The sequence below is a fragment of the Garra rufa genome, chromosome 1, assembly GCF_049309525.1.
Source record: "Garra rufa chromosome 1, GarRuf1.0, whole genome shotgun sequence".
In the NCBI taxonomy this organism is placed as follows: Eukaryota; Metazoa; Chordata; class Actinopteri; order Cypriniformes; family Cyprinidae; genus Garra; species Garra rufa.
In genome coordinates, this window is record NC_133361.1 from 25,412,876 (window position 1) to 25,430,914 (window position 18,039).

The 18,039-nt window shown below is 36.9% G+C and overlaps 1 protein-coding gene across 1 annotated transcript in view; it reads right to left on the minus strand.

Annotated features, from left to right (window-relative positions):
- sdk2a (sidekick cell adhesion molecule 2a) overlaps positions 1 to 18,039 on the minus strand; it is an 82,601-nt gene that overhangs the window by 45,505 nt on the left and 19,057 nt on the right. Inside the window, exons 12-20 of the mRNA XM_073829618.1 lie at positions 10,162 to 10,302; positions 9,776 to 9,957; positions 7,312 to 7,427; positions 6,949 to 7,144; positions 6,750 to 6,848; positions 6,479 to 6,670; positions 4,120 to 4,241; positions 3,913 to 4,022; positions 3,674 to 3,824 (exon numbers count right to left, since the gene is read on the minus strand). Coding sequence (XP_073685719.1) covers positions 3,674 to 3,824; positions 3,913 to 4,022; positions 4,120 to 4,241; positions 6,479 to 6,670; positions 6,750 to 6,848; positions 6,949 to 7,144; positions 7,312 to 7,427; positions 9,776 to 9,957; positions 10,162 to 10,302 — 1,309 coding nt within the window. The remainder of the gene's footprint in view (positions 1 to 3,673; positions 3,825 to 3,912; positions 4,023 to 4,119; positions 4,242 to 6,478; positions 6,671 to 6,749; positions 6,849 to 6,948; positions 7,145 to 7,311; positions 7,428 to 9,775; positions 9,958 to 10,161; positions 10,303 to 18,039) is intronic.

Here is an 18,039-nt window from a genome sequence, read left to right on the forward strand (position 1 = left end):
TCTGACCCTGCATAGACGGCAACACAACTACCATGTTCAAGAAAGGTAGTAAGGACATTGTTAAAATAGACCCTCAGTCCATCTGTTTGTGCAAAAAAATAAAAAATAACTACTTTATTCAATAACCACTGATGTCACATGGACTATTTAAACAATGTTCTTACTACCTTTCTGGGCCGTTTAAGTCAAAAAGCTACCACATAATCAAACATATCTTAATTTGTGCTCAGAAGAAAAACAAAGGTCTTTTGAGTTTGGAACGACACAAGGGTGAGAAATTACAGACAGAATTAAAAAATTTTTGTGAACAATCCCTTTAAATCTCTATATTTTGAGATTTCTCTCCGAAGACTCCAGAAATTTCATGCATGTCAGAAAAGTGCATCTCATTCACTAATAACTGCATGGATTATTTGTATTTACACATACAGGTGATCTTTTCTTGAAAATTTCTGCATAATTCACAACATTTGCGTATGCACATGAATTTGTTTTAACCTCGTTCTAATGTTAATGAGTTTCAAAATGAGTAATCACGTACCCGAGGCTAGATATTTGCATAAAACACGCCCAAACCATCTCCTTTCGGCACAACCTTTCCTTTACACCCAATCCTTTCTAAAAATACGCACAGCAGGATCCTCGAGCAATGTCAAGTGTACCATCCTCAAAACCAGTTCAAATGCAATAAACACCTTTTATACAGACCCAGATTTAGACACTAGCACTTGGTGTCAAGTGTTCCTACATTTTTTGCATGTTAAGACTACATTTTAATACATACAGCTGAAGTCAAATTTTTACATAAACCTTGCAGAATCTGCAAAATGTTAATTATTATTTTAATTATTATTTTTTATTTAGAACTTACTTGAATAAGATATTTCAAATAAAAGATTTGATGTTGTTTTTTTTCGTTTATTGATAGCTGTTCATGAGTCCCTTGTTTGTTCTGAACAGTTAAACTTCCTGCTGTTCTATAGAAAAATCCTTAAAGTCCCACAAATTATTATTATTATTGTGTTTTTTTGGCATATTTGTGTATTTGAACCCTTTCCAACAATGACTATATGATTTTGAGATCTTATAGACTTATTTTGTCTTCTGGGAAACATGTAAGTATATTCTGTAGCTTCTGAAGGGTACATTACTTAATTAAAAGACTATGATATTTAGGCAAAATAAGAAAAATGTACACATCCTCATTCCGTTCAAAAGTTTACATCCCTGGCTCTTAATGTATTGTGTTTCCTTTTGGAGCATCAGTGAGCGTTTGAACCTTCTGTAATAGTTGCATATGAGTCCCTCAGTTTTCCTCAGTGTGAAAAGATGGATCTCAAAATTACACAGTCATATTTGGAAAGAGTTCAAATACACAAAAATGCTGAAAAACCAAAGAATCTGTGGAACCTGAAGGGTTTTTGGGCAGTTTATCTGTTTAGGACAAACAAGGGACTAATGGACAACTATCACTAAAAAAAAAGCTATGGATCATTCAGGTAACAACACAGTATTAAGAATCGAGTGTATGTAAACTTTTGAACAGGGGCATTTTTATAAATTCTAAAATTATTTTCTCTTGTGGACTATACAGCGGGGAAAATAGGTATTTGACACATCAGCATTTGTATCAGTAAGGGTATTTCTAAGTGGGCTATTGACACAAAATTTACAGAAGATGTAGCCATCAAGCCAAATATTGAATTCATACAAAGAAATCAGAACATTTAAATATACAAGTTGAGTCATAATAAATAAAGTGAAATGACACAGGAAGATAACAAGGTGCAAAATGACATAGAAAGCCAGGAGATCACCTGAAATCTGTCAGTATTGAGAGAGAAACCCTGCCCCCTATCAGTACTAATTGATATCAGCTGCTTTAGTCCTAATTGATGGCCTATAAAGGCTTCTCATTACCCAGAAGACACACGGGAAAGACTCCATGATGGTTAAAATCAAAGAACTCTCTCAAGATCGTAGTAATCTTATCGCTGAAAAGCATTTTGATGGGAATGGTCATAGGTGCATTTCCAGAATGCTGAATGTTCCTGTGAGCACTGTGGGGGCCATTATCCGGAAATGAAAAGAGCATTAGTTCACCATAAACCAGCCACGATCAGGTGCTCCACGTAAGATCCCTGTCCGAGGAGTCCAAAGAATAATCAGGAGAATTCTCCAAGAGCCAAGAACCACTCAGGCAGAACTTCAGGAAGACCTTGCATCAGCAGGTACTGTTGTTTCAAAGAAAACTATGAGCAATGCACTGAACCGCCACAGCATCCATGCACGCTCACCACTCAAGACTCCATTGCTGAACAAAAAGCATGTTGAAGCTCGGTTAAAGTTTGTGGATTATTGGGAGACTATAGTATGGTCAGATGAAAGCAAATTTGAACTTTTTGGCAGTCATTCTACACACCATGTTTGGAGAGGAAATGGCACTGCCCACCACCCCAAGAACACCGTACAAACAGTTAAGTTTGGGGGTGGAAGCATCATGGTTTGGGGCTGCTTTTCAGCAAGGGGTACTGGCAGACTTCATATTATTGAAGGCAGGATGAATGAAGAAATGTACTGGGACATTCTGTATAAAAATCTGCTGCCATCTACCAGAAAGCTGAAAATGAAAAGAGGATGGACATTTCAGCAAGACAATGATCCCAAACACAAGGCCAAGGAAACAATGAAGTGGTTTCAAAGAAAGAAAATAAAGTTGCTTGAATGGCCCAGTCAATCACCTGACCTAAATCAGGTGGACAGAACTGAAGATCAAAGTTTATAAAAGAGGCCCAAGGAACTTTCAAGATTTAAAGACCGTTTGTGTGGAAGAATGGGCCAGAATCACTCCTGAGCAATGCAGACGACTGGTCTCTCCATACAAGAGGTGTCTAGAAGCTGTAATCACCAACAAGGCTTTTCTACAAAGTATTAAACAAAGTGTGTTCAATACTTATTCCCTGTCATTTCTGTTTATTTATTATGACTCAACTTGTATACTTAAATGTTCTGATTTCTTTGTATGAATTCAATATTTGTCTTGATGGCTACATCCGGTGTAAACTTTGTGTCAATCGCCCACTTAGAAATACTCTTACTGATAAAAATGCTGATGTATCAATTATTGATTTTCCCTGCTGTATGTAAACATCTTTTATGTGAAATGTCTTATTGAGGTGAGTACTAAATAAAAAAATAACATGCATTTTGTATGACCCCCCTTTTATTTTGCTAAAATAAGGAACATTTTGCAGATTCTGCAAGGTGTATGTAAACTTTTGACTATACACAATTTGATTTGATTGTTGATTTAATAACATACTAAATTAAATATGAACTCACAACATTTCTCGTTCGTTTCTTCTGAAATCAAATTATCTGAGGTTTCCAAATTAATAAAACAGTCACACTTGTGCCCACAAATTTTAGGTAAGGAATAACAAGGAATAAGAAACATCTGAAACGTCGATATAATTTGCTACCTAAATAAAACATGAGACTGGGACGTCCACTAAGTCTCCCGAGCTATGAACGAGAAAACACTGAGCAATAAAATTTTCCTCTGTGTGGAAATGCAATCTCAGGACTACTTAATAAAATAAAACAAACACACAATCAATTCCACATTCCTTTCCCCTTTAAATATAGATCACAATCCAGGACACATACGTACCACCCATCTGAGCCACAGGCTGGTTTCGCTGGCCGTGCGGAGAGTGATGTTTGCGGGGGCGATGTCAGGAGGAGCCTGTAGGGTCTGGATCTTCCTAGATGGCTGGCTGGGTAGGCTTGTGCCTACTATATTCACCTGCCTCATTCGAAATCTATAATCAGATGGTAAATTAGAATACAGCCTACAGACAAAGTAAGTAAGTAAGTACAGAAGTGTATCCCAGAATTCAATGTGTGGACCTGTAGTATGTGTAGGGGTTCAGGCCCTGGACCTCAAGGGATCGTGCATCAGGCTCATTGGTCAACTGATGGACCATGATCCACTCTTCGTTTTCTCCAATAACACCGATCTGACCGTGCAACAGAGAAGAGAGAGAAATCAATGATGGCTAATAAAAAAGGTGACCGCTTGAGGTGATTGTACAACCAAAATTAGTTCTGTACTACCTGAGCCTCTACCAGCCAGCGTGAGATGGATGTTTTGCCATCATAGCCTGGTTTGAACTGCAGGGTTACTGAACGCGGGCTGATGTTGGAGATGGCAATGTTGGTAGGAGGTCCAGGCATCTCTATGGGAACAGGAGAGGTGAAACATGCAAGATGAATGGTAGAAATGGCTCGGTGGGAAAAATAAAAGACCTGGGAATAATATTATTGCCATTCACTCACAATACCTCCTGCTGAATAAAAAACCCAAAGTAAGTCACACTATATTCAGCAATATACAGAAAACTTTTACTTTCCACCTCACGCTTATCTACCTCATGTTCCGCGGGGGAAAAAATGCATTCGGAATCAAAGAGAGACGCACGTTGTTCTTATTTGCATGACACACATTTCTGTCTGCCATCAGTTAATTTTTGCATGCAGAAGCAGAAGCTTGCAAATTAGCATCACAGGGAACAAAAAGTGAGACAAGATAGGTTTGATTTAAAAACAGTGTGATTCATCCAGCATACCGATGGTTCATTACAAGCACCTACATAGGACAACGCCAAAGCATCTTTCCACGCTGTCTCGTCTCACTGTGTTTTAGTGTCTGCTTCCGTCTTAGAGATGGCTGAAGATTATGAATATTAATGCACAAAGCCATCAAATTCAGCATGCCTTCATTAACTTCAGTATCAAGAGTAAGGTTAATAAGGCTACACAGTAGAAAGTTAACATCCTAAGGGATGTACAACCCAGTTGTCTTTTTTTCAGCTCTTACACTGACATCAGGGCTTAACGGTAATTATTTTTTCCTTCCTGTCCAGCTGTTCCAATTTCTACTTGGCTCCAATTTCTAATTATAGTTACTGTATGTATGTATGTATGTATACATATATATCTCTAACGCTCAGCAAAACTGCATTTATTTGCACAAAACACAGTAAAAACTGTAGTATTATGAAATATCTAGTGTGTCAAAATTATCGCATTAACACAGGCAGTTATTTTTTCCAGTTTAATTCAATTTCTGTATATTTCCTACTGCTGAAGGGCACATGTAAAGAATGGGCTAATGTGAAGATTGATTTAAGTTCACTTAAATTACAAGTTGTTATTTTTTAGTCTAATAAATGTTAATATTGATAGGTCTCAATTATACTGTAATGTTGAATGGATATAGTCAATGGTTAAATATTCGAAAATAATAGATTTTTTCTTCCTGGAGACATTAGTAATATTGGTATCAGGGATACTCACCTTACGTCATAAAATATATGCAACAAATATTAAATATACTGTCTTTATTTTGTTTCTACATTAATTTGAAGATTGAATGTGAAATTATTGCAGCATAACACTTCAATGTTGGGTGGGATTAATTGCGATTAATCACAATTAATGTTAGAAGAAATATGTTCGATTAATTAGTTAATTGTTTTAAATTGATTGACAGCATTAGAAATATTATTACAATTTTAAAAAATTTCTATTTTTTATATATTTTACATGTAATTTATTCCTGAATGTGAAATTATTGCAATATAAAATTATATTTAAAAAGTTAAATGTTAGGTGGTATTAATTGCAATGCATTTTTATTGTAAGTCAATTGTAAGTCGTTTTGGATAAACGTGTCTGCTAAATGAATACATGTCAATGTAAATATGTAAATGTAATATTGCAAAAATGTGCAATTAATTAGTTATTTTTTTAAATCCTTTGACAACGTCAGAAATAGTTCTAAATTAGTTTTTTTTCCTGTGATACACAGCTGAATTTTCAGCTTTTCATCATTCCTCTATTCAATATGCTGATTTGCTGTTCAATAAATATTATTATCAATGCTAAAAGCAGTTGTGCTGCTCACATTTTCTTCTTTTCTCTTCACAATGCTTTGATAAACAGTTCAATAAAAAGTTCATTTATTTGAAATAGAAATCTTTTGTAACATTATAAATGTCTTTACTGTCACTTTGAATTAATTTCATGCATCTTGCTAAATAAAAGTATTTCCATAAAAAAATAAATAAAAAAAATCTTTGAATGTTTGAACAGTTGTGCAATTTAGCATCAATGTATTTAAAATGTTCTAATTGTAAACTTCCTAATTTTTACATTTATTTTTAAATTATTACAATTATTACGTCACAAAAATAATTGTGATAATTATTAATTATACAAATGACAGCCATTATATTATATTTTTTTATATTATTATATTTTTATGTTATTATAGTCATTAAATTATTGTTGTATTATTATTATTATTATTATATTATACAGAAAACTTTAAGACTCTTTGCTGGAGAATGATGACATACATGAAGGCTTCACTGCAATCCTGCAGTAAGAGAAAACATGAGAAGAAACTCACCTGGCGGCACACCAGAGGAAATGGTGGAGGACGACAGCTGACCTTGACCTTTGGAGGTCATACCGGCCACCTGAATGGTGTAGGTAGTAAGTGCGGTCAGACCCGTGACCCGGTACTCCTGTGTCATGTTGGGCAGGTAATGCGTGACGCGAGTGTTTGTTCTGTTAAATTCCTCCCAGGAAATGCGATACCCTGCGGATACAAGACAGGAAGCGGTTCAGTAGACAGCCAGAGGATGAGAAGAAATCGCCAAAGGGGTTGGTTCAGATACCTGTGAGGATGCCGTTTTTCTCCGGCGGGTCTTTCCAGCTGACTTTGAGAGACGTGTCTAGGATTTCTGTGAAGCTTAGATGACCCACAGGTCCTGGAGCTGAACATACAAACATCCGCATTGAGTCAGACACTTGCAGGCCTGAACAGAACATCATCATGGGTCCAGATGGATAAAGTAGGTAAAAAAGGACACTCACTGTCTTCATGGGTGCGTACGCGCAGCGCAGTGCTACGAGGGCCATCTCCCGGCGTAGTGAAGCATAGCACGCAGGTGAAGTACTCCGTGAACTTCTTCAGCCCGGTGATGTAACCTACATGAACACTGTCTTGAAAATTGGGTCTCACAGTAACCAAGGTAACATCTTCCTCGTGGCCCGGTTCCCATGCCAACAGCTGAAGTAAAAAAATGGACAGATGTGACCACTATCACTTAGTACAAGCCAATGTGAATCCTGCTGCTGTCTCAGCATGACATATATTGGAAGTAATGAAAGCATTATTATAAAAAGAGCATTGCACTCTTGTGCTCGACCACTAGAGGGCAGTGGATGGATGCTCACCTTGTATCCCTGGTTGATTCCATTGATGAACTGTGGGCTTGGAGCACTCCATGTGAAACGGACTGTGGTGGAGTTGACAGCCTCCGCCTGGACGTTCCCTGGTGGGACCGTGGGCACTTGAAAAGAGAAGATTTGACGAAGTGAGGTGGTGAGGGAAATCAAAGAGTGGACAATGATTTCTTTTTGTGAGAGCCATTAGACAAGGTATATAAACTGCTATCTTACATAAAATGGACCTAGAATAAACGCAGAAAGTTTAAATTGGTGATTTTGGCCTGTCACAACTTACAGGTCTGTATCTAACCCTTCATCAGTGTCATCATTTTGACATGAACTCTCAACATACAGTAGCTAATATTAAAATATGAGAATTCTGTCATTAATTACTCACCCTCATGTCGTTCCAAACCTGTAAGACCTTTATTCATCTTCGGAACATAAATAAAGATATTTTTGATGAAATCAAAGAGAGCTTTCAGACCCTGCATAGACAGCAATGCAACTGACACGTTCAAGGCCCATAAAGGTAGTAAAGACATCATTAAGATAGTCCATGTGACTTTTATGCAGCTACGAGAATATTTTTGTGCACAAAAAAAACAAAAATAACAGCTTTTTTCAACAATTTATTTTCTGTGTCAGTCTATGCAGGGTCAGAAAGCTCTTGGATTTCATTAAAGATATTTTAATTTGAAGATGAACAAAGGTCTTACAGGTTAGGAATGACATGAGGGTGAGTAATAAATGACAAAATTTTCATTTTTGGGTGAACTATCGCTTTAAATGTTTAATCATTTTCATGTTTAATTACAAACTAAATGTAATGACCAAAAATGTATATTCAGCTGTGATCCACAGCCCTCTAGCTGCATGAATAAATATTAAATAAAATGTAATATTCCTTAAAATTATGACACACAGGAAGTGACATCACTTGGACCCTTTGTAATGTTAATGGAATTTGTCAAGCGACTATTCAATCCTGTTACCTAAGTTATTGCAACAAAAAATTATCGAACAAATAATTTTATTTTCACTGTTTTCACAGTTATGAAAAATTGAAACTTTGACACACAGGAAGTGACATAATTTAAAACTATTCTTCAACATGACAAGAAAAGTAAGCCTCCTTATTAAATGTTCTCACTTTTTACACAAATGGTAGTGCTGATGCCATTTGTTAAGCTTAAAAATTCAGCCTTGTTACTGAAAAAAATAAAACAAATAGTTTTTCCCTCATTTATGATAAATTATAAATCATCTAAAATATTTAAAGGAGTAATTCAATTCCAGAGCAAAAATATACAGATAAATAGCCAATTGTCATCCAATGTTCATGCCTTTCTTTTTTCAGTCAAAGAAATTGACTTTTGTGAGGAATTATCCCCATATAGTGGACTTCTATGGTGCCCAAAAGTTTGAACTTCAAAAATGCAGTTTCAATGTAGCTTCAAAGGGGTCTAAACGATCTAGCAGAGCTAGACAAGACAAGCATTTGAGGTTAAAAAGTAAAAAAAAAAATGTTAGATAAGACCCTTATTCCTCGGCTGGGATTGTTTAGAGCCCTTTGAAGCTGCATTGAAATTGCATTATAGAAGTTTAATTTCATGGGCACCGTAAAAGTCCACAATAAGGAGATAATTCCTGAAATGTTTTCCTCAAAAACCTACTTTCTTTACAACTGAAGAAAGAAAGACATGAACATCCTGGAATGTTTGTTCTGGAAGTGAACTACTTTAATATTAAAGGGATAGTTCACCCAAAAATGAAAATTCTGTCATCAATTACTCACCCTCATTTTGTTCCAAACTCGTAAGACCTTTGTTAATCTTTAGAACACAAATTAAGATTTTTTTTATTATATCTGAGAGCTTTCTGACCCTGCATAGACAGCAATGCAACTGACATGTTTAAGTCCCAAAAAAGCAGTAAGGACATAGATAAAATATAGTGGTCAACATTTGAAGTGGATCAAAAAAGTTCATCAAAGTTGTCCTAAGACAAGAATGGGTATTCTTTTTGGTTTTAGGACAAATCTGATGAAAGGTTATGATCCACTTCAAATGTTGACTACTGTAGTCCATGTGAAATCTGTGGTTCAACTGTAATGTTACTGAACTACAAGAATACTTTTTGCACACAAAGAAAACAAAATAATGACTTTATTCAACAATTTCTTCTCTTCCATGTCAGTCTCATGGAAGTACCATTAAGCATTTTAACAATTAGTACCTTTCTGGGCCTTGAACGTGTCAGTTGCATTGCTGTCAGTTGCTATGCAGGGTCAGAAAGCTCTCAGATTTCATCAAAAATATCTTAATTTGTGTTCCGAAGATGAACAAAGGTCTTACGCGTTTGGAATGACATGAGGGTGAGTAATTAATGACACATTTTTCATTTTTGGATGCGCTATCCCTTTAAATGAAACTTAAAATCTGTTGATATAAAATCTGAAGATCCTTACCGCCTTGCAGGGTCCATTCTGTAACTTTGGGGCTGTAGACGCCCTGACCCGCCCCGTTATAAGCAGCCACCTCAATCTCATAGTTGGTCCAAATGATGAGGTCCTCCAGCAGAAGATTTGTTTGGTCTGGGTTGGTGATGTTTTTCATCTGACAGTCCACCGGTAATCCAGACAGACAGTACCTGGGCGTCATGGCGGGAACAGTATGAGACATGGGAAAAACATCAGCCCCCTGACTTTTGAGTCTCAAAAATAGGAGTTCTCGCTGAGAGGAGACTATTGGTTCCAATGGGACGTGAAGCATGCGAGGACCGGTCTACTCTAGAAGATGAAGTGCTGCTGAGAGCAGCTTGATTGTGTAAAGGACAGTCCCAGAGATCTCTCACCTGATGATATAGCCTTGAAGCGGCCCATTTTGGTGACTCTCAGGGGGAGGCTGCCACTGGATCATGATGGACTGGTTGGTTCGGCCACTGGCTATCACTGTCTGAGGAGGGGCGCTGGGAGGCTCCTCGGGTAATGATACTCTAAAAACAGGGAATTGGGGGAAAGAGCAAAAGAGATTAAAAGAGAAAGTGGAATGGCCATGTGACGCAAGTTTGAGTCCGTTCGCTCTCTCTCTACTCAATCATTTCCCTGTTTTAGTGTACCATCTACAGTATACAGAGGCAAAAATACAAAATGTATCATTCACAAGAAAGTGAGAAAGAGAAATCTCTGGAAGATTAATATTACATACAGTGACTTCTGGACAGCTCAAACCATACTGATATTGATTGTTTTTTTTATTTATTTTAAACTGGCAACAAACAAAGTTGTAGGATTTAAAAAATAAATAAATACATAATAAGAAAAGCTGGTACAAAATGAATAAGAAATATGTTAGAATCTGCACTATTTCTAACTGAAATGTTCCTAGCTAACAAAAATATGTGTCACAGGTTTGGCGATAATCATAATATTTAAATAATGAAATATCGTTATCATGTTAATTATGGGTGTCGCAATATACGGGTATTGGCGATATGAAAATGAATAATTCCACAGGAAGTAGAAAAGTCACACAATCCGTGACGGACTGATCGTTAATGGCTGATCTATGTGGTAATATAGTACATCGGGCAGGACATCCAAACAACCAAACACTTATCATTCTTCGACCTCAAATATGGCTTTTCAAAGACTTTACGATTATTTGTGTGCACTCAGAATAACAATGAAATGCTATTGTAAAATAATTAAATCAAACAGGATGCGCTTTCTGCCGCCTCTATCTCTGAGCATGAGACTTCGAAGCTCTTTGTATACTTGCCTTACAGACATGAACAATATATCTATAGAGAGGGAAATGTCTACATTTAAACCAGTTCAAATAGAAAACAAATATTCTCAGATTATGTAATCCACATGAAACATAAATACAGACACATTCACTACTGTAGAAATTGTGTCATGTTATTGAGTCATGTACTGTAAACTCGAAATTGCGACTCATAAAGTCAGAATTGGGACACTGACTTTTTTTTCTCATAATTGCATGATATAAACTCACAATTGTGAAAAAACCCACAGAATTTCAAGATACAAACTCACAATTATGAATTGTGAGATAGAAACTCACGATTGCAAAAAAAGGTGAGTTTATTTTCCGCAATTCTGACTTTATAACTCACAATTATATTGTACTCCTTGTATACTTGCCTTACAGACATGAAAAATATTGTCTGTAGAGAGTGAAATGTGTACTTGTAAATTAACCAACCAATTACGCTGTAACGCAAGTTTAGAGTAAAAATGTGTAGTCATTCTCATAAATTGTCTTACTTTGACACTGTGCTAAACTAAACTATTAGCGTTGTAGTCTATGGCCACGATAAGTGCGTAGTGAAAAATCTGATATCATGACAGTCGTAATTGAAGATATTATGTCTGACTGTTACATTATGTAAACATTATAGGAATGTTACTTTTGAATGTTCTCTAAAGATTCTAAAACAAGTAGTAACATTTAACATCTATGACTATGTATGTGCTGATTATATCCATGTGTCATTGCTCAAGTTGAAGGTGAATAACGATTAAGAACCTTGATTCTCTATCTCGGAAGCCTGCATTTCAAGCAGGGCCCCTGGAGATACGTGCCTCTTCACGGCGTGGAGATGATCAAAGACGCCACAGCCGAAATTGGCTAATGCCACAGAGTAAAAAAATCCAGCAAGACTCTTCTTAAATCTATTTAACTTGACATCTTGATATCTCCTGCGTGAGAGCCGCAGTTCTGTGGCTGAGATAAAGCGCAGTGTTTTAGGATCAAAGAAATAGGCGCGGATCTTTGAGCGGAGCAGTGCTGTTATGTCACCCCCACCTCTGCGGGTTCCCCGTCTGAATGCGCTGAGAGAAGAAATGTCTTCTGATCTGCGTGCATGCAAGTTGCAAAACGAGTGGAAGTTGTTAGCTGAGAGAATAGATCTGGCGTGAGATGAGCTCAGAGTCTGTGGGAATAAACGAATGGCACTGTTTTGCATCAATGCGCAAGTTTGGGACGCGTTTGTCAGAACCAAGGAGGTTCATAATACCTGTTAGCGTTCCCATTCATCACAATGGCAGCTGCTCGCTCAGAAAGTACATGATTTTTAAATCTGCCATCGTTGCTCTAGGGCGATAGGATTAAATCAATGCAATAACTCAGCCATAATAGATAAAAGATGCTCATTTGTTACCAAACTTATGCCAAACAACTTAACTTTCTGAAGGATCATGTGACACTGATGACTGTAGTAACGATGCTGGAAATTCAGCTTTGCCATCACAAGATTAAATGACCTTTTAAAATCGAAAACACTTGAAATATTTCGCAATATTACTGTATTTTTGATCAAATAAATGCAGTGAGCATATGAGACGAGCAAGAGCAAGCCGTTGCTAAGCAGTTGAACCAGGTTTTGCATATGCTAATTCACATGATAAATTAGGTGTCGCATGATGTAACCTCCACGAAGAGTTCACTTCCACACCACTCCGACCACTATTAAGTGTGTTGGAGAACAATGTGGCATTCTCATAATAGCGTGTTGTTCGTTTTCACCCTCAGGGATGTTAGCTCTTGACGGGGCATTGCATCAGCAACACGTTTTTTTTCCTAATATTTTCCCGGTCTGTTTCTTTTAAGTCCGTGGAGGACTTTGGTATCCTGGGCGGCAGATTATTGATTTGCCACAGCTGTGCATGCGCAGGATGTTGCAGACGGGCAAAGAATGTTTACTTCCCACATGCTTTCAGATCTCATCCTCAATCATTGATTCGAGCTTGACTTTTCCATTTTCAATCAGCCTGCCTCCCGCTGTAAGGCAGCAAAACACGCTACACTCTCCAGCTGATCCGAAGCAACTCCAAATGTGACTGTTCTATCAGATTACAAGAATCAAATATCTGCTTCCTTCATAGCAGGATCCCTTAAGACACAAGGCGTTATGAATATTAATGCGAAAAAACACATCATATTCACGCAAAAATGTTGTTTGGCGTTTTCTCGGTTTTTGGGGCATCTTTGAGTCAGGATGTCTCAGACGTCACAGACGTTCCCTTGAGATCTGAGCATATTTGAAGGCGCGAGTCACTTGGCGCTCTTTGTAATGCTGTAGTACACAGAGTGGAAAACAGTTGTACAAAAGCTGCTAAAAATCTCTCAGTGCACGGTTCCATTCCTCACAGCACTGCGGGCTGCAGGCTCCAGTTCAGCTGAATAATGCACTACCTCCCTCCTCACGGGGGCTGTAGGTCTGTGAGAAGAAAGTCTTCCCACTTTTGCCAGGCTTTTGTGGCTATTCTTTCACGCCTATGTGCGATTCTCACAGACATGTCTGCGCTAGTCCTCAGGACACCCCAGGAAACCCCGTTTACTGACCGTCTGATTGAAAGCTCCAACTGAAATCACTAGCTCAAATCTGATTGGCTGGAATTATTTACTTCAGGTAGTAAAAGCACAACGGTTTTCTTAGCAGTCTATCTGTGCAATGAGGAAAACCACTAGATTTGCCACGGTTTGCCAGGTTGGTGGTGGCTAAATGCATTTTTGATTTAGTAAATAAGCATAAAAAGTATAAGAAATTTTTCATATAATTATTTATGAAGACTGCGTGCCACTATTCAATTTATTTTTTACATCATTTTTTGCACCTTTTGCACAGACTACTATAAAAGCCTGTTTCCGCCACTGAATAAAAAATTGTGACTTTTCATCTCATAATTCTAACTTTTTCTCTCAATATTGTGTCATATGAACTTAATATTGTGAGTTATAAAGTCAGAATTGCAAGATTTACTTTTGTGTGATATAAACGTGCAATTGTGAGAAAGCAAAGTCAGAATTGTCAGACAGAAATTCGCGATTGTGAGAAAAAAGTCAGAATTGTGAGAATATATATATATTGTTTTTGGTATTGCAAGATAGAGCTGAATTTCATGAGTTTATATCCTGCAATTCTGACTTTATAACTTGCAATTGTGAGTTTATATCCCAGAATTCTGAGAAAAAAAAGTCAGAATTGTGAGTTTGTATCACAATTCTGCAAAATAAAAACAAAAACTCAGATTTAATTTATAAACTCACAATTCTGAGGAAAAAGGTCATAATTGCAAAACAGAAACTTGTGATTTCAGGAAAATGTCAGAAATGTGAGTTAATATCCCGCAATTCTGAGAAAAAAAGTCAGAATTGTGAGTTTATATCCCGCAATTCTGAGAAGAAAAAGTAAACATTGCAAGATGTAAACTCGCAATTGTAAGAAAAAAGTCAGAATTGTGAGTTTATATCCCACAATTCTGAGAAAAAAGTCAGAATTTTGAGTTTGTATCACACAATTCTGAGAAAAAAGTAAACATTGCAAGATGTTACAGTTTAGAATTAAATAAAATAAAATGTATAAAAAAAATCAGCAACATTTCTCATTTTCATTTAGTTTATTTATTTATTTAGTTTATTCATTTAGTTCATTTGATGTAACAAATAAAAAAATAGACGCTTAAAAAATGATAAAAATTACTAAAACACAAACTTACTAAAACTTTAAATAAACTAAAAATTACATTAAAATTACATTAAAATTACACCTCTAAAATCTTTATTTGCATGTTTTCTGAAAGGTGTACCTTTTTCACTGCTCGCTTCTTGATGACTACTGCTTTCCCTCAGCACCAGTTTGGCATTGTTGTAAAGCATAGCATTCCAGCTTTGTGAATATTCATAGCGAATTCTTGATGACATGAGTCTGAACCAGTGAAATGTGATGTTCAAACTCACGCTGATGTAAACAAACCTATCGCACTGACTGACACATCCGCAGCATGCGCATAAAGACAGGTCTCTCAGACAGCTTGTGATCCTGATATACACAGAATTACAGTATTTCAAAATATCTGTCTTGGTGAGCATTCACACAAACATAATCTGTTATGTCTTAAGCGAACATTTGGTTAACAGTTGGGGAAAAACATCTGATATTAGACCTGTGCATTACAGTAGGTCTTAATATTGTTAAGCTAATAATAAAAGAAAAAAGGAATAAAAGAAAAGAGCAAATCACTTAGTGCTCTTGACTGAACTGCTGTTGTAGTTTTAATAATTTGTTTGTATTGAATACACTAAAGTGATTACATTTGATTAGCCTGTTTGTTTTTCTTACTTGAATGCTTCTGTTTAGATGTAAGATGAAAAAGGTAATGCACTATTTATTCCTATCCCATATTTGTTCTGTTTATTTGCATCTTAGTTCTAATTTTAATAACAAAAATAAAATAAAAATTGCTATAATGTGATTATTAAAACAGTAATTATTATTACGAAAAGACATTAAGGAAAAGATGCAATGCTGCTAGGTGATTTTGCTTCTTTTTTTTTTTTCAAAATTGACTTTGCTCACTCTATCGACTTCAAAAGCCTGTAGCTCAGTCATTTTTTGGTCATTTCCAACAAATCATACAGCATTTTGAATGGAAATTGTAAGAGCTCAATTTAGAAAATTTGCGACTCATTTTGTCAGCACAGGTCATACAGTTGAGGTCAAAATTTTACATACACCTTGCAGAATCTGCAAAATGTGATTTTTTTTTCCAAAATAGAAGGGATCATTTGAAATGCATGTTATTTTTTATTTAGTAGTGACCTGAATAAGATATTGTAGTCCTCTTGTAGTCCACGAGAGAAAATAATAGTTACATTTATTAAAATGACCCTGTTCAAAAGTTTATGTTGAACCCATTCCTACAATGACTGTATGATTTTGAGATCCATCTTTTCACACTGAGGACAACTGAGGGACTCATATGCAACTATTACAGAAGGTTCAAACGCTCACTGATGCTCCAGAAAAAAATCAATGCATTAAGAGCTGGGGAGTGAAAAGATTTGGAATTTGAAGGTCAGGGTAAATTTGACTTATTTTGTCTTCTGGGAAACATGCAGGTATTTTCTGTAGCTTTTGAAGGCCAGTCCTAAATGAAAAAATACAATATTTAGACAAAATAAGAAAACTGTACACATCTTCATTATGTTCAAAAGTTTACACCTCTGGCCCTTAATGTATTGTTTTTTCTTCTTCTGGAGAATCAGGGAGCGTTTGAACTTCTGTAATAGTTGCATGTGAGTCCCTCAGTTGGCCTCAATGTGAAAAGATGGATCTCAAAATCCACCAAAATAATTTTTTATAAATGTCTTTTATGTGAAATTTTTAAGATCAGGACTAAATAAAAAAAACATGCTTTGTGTATGATCCCTCTTATTTTGGTAAAATAACTAACATTTTGCAGTTTCTGCAAGGTGTATGTAAACGTTTGACCCCAACTGTATATACAGTCGTTGCCAAAAGTTGAGAATTACATAAATATTGGAAATTGGAAAAGTTGCTGCTTAAGTTTTTATAATAGCAATTTGCATATACTCCAGGATGTTATGAAGAGTGATCAGATGAATTGCATAGTTTGCCATGAAAATTTACTTAATCCCCCCAAAAAACTTCCCACTGCATTTCATTGCTGTCATTGAAGGACCTGCTGAGATCATTTCAGTAATCGTCTTGTTAACTCAGGTGAGAATGTTGACGAGCACAAGGCTGGAGATCATTATGTCAGGCTGATTGGGTTAGAATGGCAGACTTGACATGTTAAAAGGAGGGTGATGCTTGAAATCATTGTTCTTCCATTGTTAACCATGGTGACCTGCAAAGAAATGCGTGCAGCCATCATTGCATTGCATAAAAATGGCTTCACAGGCAAGGATATTGTGTTTACTAAGACTGCACCTACTGTAAATCAATTTATAGGATCATCAAGAACTTCAAGGAAAGAGGTTCAATTCTTGTTAAGAAGGCTTCAGGGCGTCCAAGAAAGTCCAGCAAGCGCCAGGATCGTCTCCTAAAGAGGATTCAGCTGCGGGATCGGAGTGCCACCAGTGCAGAGCTTGCTCAGGAATGGCAGCAGGCAGGTGTGAGCGCATCTGCATGCACAATGAGGCCAAGACTTTTGGAAGATGGCCTGGTGTCAAGAAGAGCAGCAAAGAAGCCACTTCTCTCCAAAAAAAAAACATCAGGGACAGATTGATCTTCTGCAAAAAGTATGGCGAATGGACTGCTGAGGACTGGGGCAAAGTCATATTCTCCGATGAAGCCTCTTTCCGATTGTTTGGGGCATCTGGAAAAAGGCTTGTCCGGAGAAGAAAAGGTGAGCGCTACCATCAGTCCTGTGTCATGCCAACAGAAAAGCATCCTGAGACCATTCATGTGTGGGGTTGCTTCTCATCCAAGGGAGTGGGCTCACTCACAATTTTGCCTAAAAACACAGCCATGAATAAAGAATGGTACCAAAACACCCTCCAACAGCAACTTCTTCCAACAATCCAACAACAGTTTGGTGAAGAACAATGCATTTTCCAGCACGATGGAGCACCGTGCCATAAGGCAAAAGTGATAACTAAGTGGCTCGGGGACCAAAACGTGGAAATTTTGGGTCCATGGCCTGGAAACTCCCCAGATCTTAATCCCATTGAGAACTTGTGGTCAATCCTCAAGAGGCGGGTGGACAAACAAAAACCCACTAATTCTGACAAACTCCAAGAAGTGATTATGAAAGAATGGGTTGCTATCAGTCAGGATTTGGCCCAGAAGTTGATTGAGAGCATGCCCAGTCGAATTGCAGAGGTCCTGAAAAAGAAGGGCCAACACTGCAAATACTGACTCTTTGCATAAATGTCATGTAATTGTCGATAGAAGCCT